This window comes from Mixophyes fleayi, chromosome 1 (genome assembly GCF_038048845.1).
Source record: "Mixophyes fleayi isolate aMixFle1 chromosome 1, aMixFle1.hap1, whole genome shotgun sequence".
In the NCBI taxonomy this organism is placed as follows: Eukaryota; Metazoa; Chordata; class Amphibia; order Anura; family Limnodynastidae; genus Mixophyes; species Mixophyes fleayi.
In genome coordinates this window covers 373,474,056-373,480,055 of record NC_134402.1, presented here as the reverse complement: position 1 = coordinate 373,480,055, position 6,000 = coordinate 373,474,056, and the positions used below count along the sequence as shown (strand labels likewise).

General features: G+C 37.5%; 1 protein-coding gene across 2 annotated transcripts in view; it reads right to left on the bottom strand.

Annotated features, from left to right (window-relative positions):
* Positions 1-4,060: 4,060 nt before the first annotated feature.
* The window catches only part of CEP120 (centrosomal protein 120), a 72,018-nt gene continuing 70,078 nt past the window's right edge, over positions 4,061-6,000 (bottom strand). For both annotated transcript variants that reach the window (XM_075179100.1, XM_075179108.1), the window contains exon 20: positions 4,061-4,693. In XM_075179100.1, the coding sequence (XP_075035201.1) occupies positions 4,465-4,693 (229 nt within the window). In that variant the 3' untranslated portion in view covers positions 4,061-4,464. The remainder of the gene's footprint in view (positions 4,694-6,000) is intronic.

Here is a 6,000-nt window from a genome sequence, read left to right as displayed (position 1 = left end):
GTGTGTCTGACATGACCATTGTGCTTACATATTTACTGTGATAAGATAAGAAACAATGTTATCATTAATAAACAATGTGCACATAAATCAATAAAATTAAAAATACTGTATTTGTAAATTTAAACCTTTAATGACCAGTAGGATTTATTCTCCTAATATGACCAGACTATTTTTCCTGCATTTGAAAAAGACATGTTCACCAAGAAACACCTTTTAGTACAGAAAACATACCGTATATACTCGAGTATAAGTCGACCCGAATATAAGCCGAGGCACCTAATTTTACCACATAAAACTGGGAAAACTTATTGACTCGAGTATAAGCCTAGGTTGGAAAACAGCGCTATTTAACCACAAAAAACCTAAATAAAAATGATAGGTTCCATCTATGAAATCAGTTTTAGCTAAACCATAAATAACAGTACATGACAAGGAACATTCATAAATGATTATAAAATCATTGGGTACAACCTAACCTAAATAAATGAAAGATAATGTACGCAATACCCTAGGGTGCTCTTTTGTGATGTAAATTGATGGGTTTGTAAAAAACTGAAAAGTACAGTTTTGACAGGTGGCATCCCTGTATATATGAGAGAGGGTTGTAAAATGAAGTACAGTTTTCACAGGTGTAATTTTTTAATTTACATCTGTATTGGAAAGGTGTTTTAGGTTAAAAAAAAAAAAAGGAGAGAGAGATAGAGAATGAGAGAGAAAGAGAGAATATTTCAGCTGGATTACACACATGCTGCAATTTGATCCAACGATGTAAAGGATCTATATATTATGCCCAATGATAGGTCTGTATAGCTGGGCAGTATATGGTGGATCAATAAAATAACAGTGTGACAGTCAAACTGGAGGAAGATGACATATCTTCATAGGGATCGTAGTCCCGCATAAGGTACCTCCGTACTTGCGCTAACGGCGTGTCAGCAATAGATGATGGATCAATAGATGTACAACGTGACAGTCAAACTGGAGGAAAAAGACATCAAACTAAAAACGCAAGAAATACAGGGCACACTTACAAATCTTCATAGGGATTGTGGTCCCATATAAGTGCCTCCGTACTTGCGCTGACAACGTGTCAGCAATGGAATCCGATGTCCGGAAGATGAAACATGTGCGCACCTGAAAAAAAGTCTGTAGAAACTCTCTACCGCAGAAAGGGTTCCTAGTATGTCCGTGGATGATAACACATTAGCGATCTTAGCTGACTGGATCTCCGTTCATCAGGTGAGTGTGGAAGTTGGTCACAGGAGTATGCAGCAATATGCTGGTGACTTGGAACACAGCAACGCGTTTTGTCCACCCCTTGTGGACTTTCTCAATCAGGAAATAGATTGAGAGATGCTAGGCTTACCCCGCAGTGGAACGCACGTGCGTTCCAACAACAGGAAGTTCAGCATTTGGAACGCAAGTTTGCGTTCCAAATGCCGAACTTCCTGTTGTTGGAACGAATATGCGTTCCAATGCAGAAGTTAACAGCCAAGGGACCGGGCACCAGGTAAGTTCACCCGTGTATAAGCCGAGTGGCCTTTTTCAGCATACAAAAATGTGCTGAAAAACTCGGCTTATACACGAGTATATACGGTATATAATTTTTAAGTGAAATATATAGGGAATAAATATATAGGCAAAATATGACCCCCAGATAATAATCATATAGAAAATCACTACATTTCCTTATTGGCTTGTTGGTATATGTGGTGGAGATGATATATATTGGCCTGTGTGTGGTCTTCAGACTAAAGCTACAGGCCCCAGTGAAGACGAATGCTATCTGGTTGCTCAGCCTGTGCGCCAAACAGCAACCTCATCCAATTTGGACACACACAAATTGGACACTGACGTGGTCACTATAGTTGAGAGGCATATGACTTTGGGTGAACAGGTTTTTTGTCTTCCCTGTAATTTAAAGTTCCAAATGCAAAATTTGTAATCTTTCTTCCACACACTGCCCCTGGTATCTAACCCCCTCACATTAAATCATGTAGGAGTGCTCCTCCAAGAGTTTCCAGAAGGTCTCTCCCATTGTCAGCACGCACAGGTCAAATGTAAATAAGATCCAGAATACCTGGATATATTACAGTGCAGGTTGTCAGCAGAGTCCTGACTTCGATCACCTGTTTTTCTATAGCCTGCCAAGGGGATAGTGTGAGTACATCAAAAGGATTTCCTTTTGTAATATGGATGCCACGCACACTTATACATCACAAAACAGACAGCATTAAAATGGACTATGGTGTGTGGGCGATGATCACTGTCCAAGCAGCCAAACAAAACTGTTCCTGGACCAAACACTGCTATTTATAGTGGGAATCAAGCAGTGGTGATCTCATGTGTGACCGTCCCACAATGGCTGTTACAATGGCACATTTAGGTATAAGAATCTCTAAACTTGAAATCAACATAACATTATGCTTTTAAAAGATCCATGACTGTAGGAGATGTACATGTTCCCAATGTTACATTGCAATCTCATAACACCAGAATGACCAGCACCAGGGGCATGTCCAAAATTCCGATCATGTAGCATTTGGGCCAAATTGCAAGATTATAACCTTTGTGGGTATCATTAAATTAGCTGCGGTAAGGCTATTCATTTTGGGAAAGGCTTGTTTTAATAAACACTAAAGTGAATGTCTGTAAGAGTATTGAATAATAGTCCAATGATCCACTTATTAGATGGCGAGGTCCCTTTAAAATGGATACAAAATTATATTTTTCTCACCTTTCAATTGGTGAATATAAATATTAAAAGGACCTGTTGGCCCAAAAACCTAAATTTTCACATGACCATTTAATGTAAATACATTACTCCGTGTTAATATGTATTTCTAGTGCAACTTTTTAAAAATAAATTATTATTTCTCAAATCCACTACAGACAGCTGAAGCTCATTGCACATCTATAGCACAGTGCCCTGATGTGAATCAATACAGGTCAAAAAGCTAAAAAGGCAGTCATTTGAGCTGCTGTGACATCACTGGCCATGCTCCTATATATGAATCCACCAACCCACACAGTCTAGGCCAAGTCGGGCAAGTTGTCACTCGCAATCTACCTGCTCAGTTAGAGAAGCACATCCTTCATAATACGACAACCTGCTGCAGAGGAGTGACAAAAAGCATGATGGGCATAATTAAGTGTAAACCTGTATCAGGTCTTATTCTGCTTAGCAATACACATTCATTGTCAAAGATTTGCTCTTTAAAGGATGAATATGTAAAATATCATTTATTCTAAAAATAGCAAGCGCTTCCTAGTGATGCTGAAGTGCTGCTTCTTATAATCTAAATCTTAGATTATCGCAATAGAGAATAAAAAGAAAGAAGCACAAATGTATATTACATATAATTAGTGCATAGAAATATTTACTTGGACCTATATGTAATTGTATTATGATAAGTGAAAAGAATAACTATAACAAAAGATACACAATAAAAATAAAGTAAAAATAAATTGAAATAAAATAAATAAAAATGTAATGAGTAAACAAAGACACTTTAAATTGCATATATTGGCAATCAAAAGATCAACTACAATGTCATAGTTATAGGACTTAGATGTTACAAGTAAATATACTTGCAGAGATCACCATTCAGTAAAGATAAGAATCACGTTGTCTTTTCCCAAAGCTCTACTGTCAATCTTATTGAGATACAAACAGCTCCGTGACTTCGCTCATAGCAGGCACAGTGGAATAACAGCCTATAAAGATAGTTTTCTGTGCTTCCACATGCCCACAATATTATAATTATGAACACTTTCTTTTTACACAGCTCCACTATAACAATTGCTATTTAAAAATAGTCAGGCAAGCAAACATGTAATGCTGACCACACTCGCTGCTGTTCCTGTGAATATTACAAGGTGTCTGGTCACATTGGATCAGGGAAAAATATAGAATATAGTCCCATTAAAGAAGACTGTATAAGTACTGGCCAGTATTAATGACCATTTTAGTAATAATAATAACAATAATAATAATATTTTTTATAATAGATAAGAAAAAAAAGGTTGAGAAGGCAACAATTTGCACAACCAATCTAAGCATCATAAAAACACAAACTATTTTACAGGCAAATTGAAAGAAAAAGAATGCATATATTCAAACAATGTTACATTTCTCAAAATTAGACACGCTGCACATTCTTTATTCAACTCAGTTACTACATTTATGATCAAAAATAAGATTACAATTTACATATTATTACAACTATACTGTAAGAGAAGGTTCAAATTGCATAAATAAAAATAAAGTAGTATTTAGTACAAGCTTCAATTATAATATTAGAAAAATATTCTCTGCTCCATACAAAATAGGGAATGAGAATGTGTAATCACTAGCTTTATAATGTATCTGTACAATGTGTAATCACTAGCTTTATAATGTATCTGTACAATGTGTAATGGCTAAGAAATAAGGTCAGAGGAGTAAGATGTAAGTGATGTACTTCATCTAATACTCCTTTTTGCCATTGTCTCCCTAATTTGTCGATCAAGTTCACTTATGATCCGATCTTCATGAGTATACACTCCTGTCCTTAACAAGGTGTCCCTCTCTTCAATTAGCAGAGACAGAAATTCATCCAAGCCTTCATCGTTTGGTCTAGGCCCAGAGCCCATCATTTTCTGATCAGCAGATTTAGTTGCATCAGGTTTTCGGTCCTCTTGCAGTCTTAGTCTGATGAAGCGAGCAAAAGAAATGGTAAATGATGTGCAACAATCTCAATGTGTTAGTTAAATGAGGAAAATGGAGAGAAAAAGAAAAATTTAAAATATAAAAAAATTCAGTGCAAAATAGAGAAGTGTGTAATACTACAAACATAATAACTTAATAATTTGATACAATACATTAAGGCACAGGTTGGCAACCTTTTTCTATCAGTGGACCAGTTAAATTCTAGTCAAGTCTAGGTGTGCCAGGTTCAAGGTATGCCACATAGATATGCCCACAATTCATATGCCACATAGCACAGTCCCCAATTTACATTATGCCTCATAGTTTTGTCCCCAATTTACATTATGCCTCATAGTTTTGTCCCCAATTCACATTATGCCACATCATAGCACCCTCAATTCATATTATGCCACATAGCTGTGCTCCCAGTTCATATGATGCCACACAGCTGTGCTCCCAGTTCATATGATGCCACACAGCTGTGCTCCCAGTTCATACTATGCCACATAGCTGTGCTCCCAGTTCATACTATGCCACATAGCTGTACTCCCAGTTCATACGATGCCACATAGCTGTACTCCCAGTTCATACGATGCCACATAGCTGTACTCCCAGTTCATACTATGCCACATAGCTGTACTCCCAGTTCATACGATGCCACATAGCTGTACTCCCAGTTCATACGATGCCACATAGCTGTACTCCCAGTTCATATGATGCCACATAGTAGAGCCCCAGTTAATATTATGCCTCAGTTGTGCTCAAAATTCATAACATACCACATAGTAAAGCCCGCAGTCTGGAAGCTGCTTCACTAAAGAAACCAAAAATGGCTGAAACGGAGCTTCTGCGCATGCCCAACAGCTCCATTTCAGCTGCTTTATTGAGGCAGCAGAGGAGCTCCAGCATACCAAACCGCAGTGGTCCACCGGCTACGTCTGGCACATGTACCGGGGATTGCCGACACCTGCATTAAGGTGTCACTGTCTGTTGCAATTTTTATTAAGTTAGTGATGTCCATGAACTGCTCACATGTACATTTTTCAAAGCGTTATTGAATTCACTGAATAGAGAAGGTCAGGGCTGTACGGATGTTTTCATGCCCTTTACATACATAGCCACTTATCTTTACTTGGTACCCCATGGACGTTGTAGTGCAAAACACCATTATAGAGCACATGGTTCAAGATTTTGTTTCATTTTAGAATACAGAAAATAAATATTCCATACATAAACATATAAGAGCTACTAAATTTGAGAAGCTTATTAGAAATATATACTTCAAATAAGGGTTTGATCATGGAAGAGCC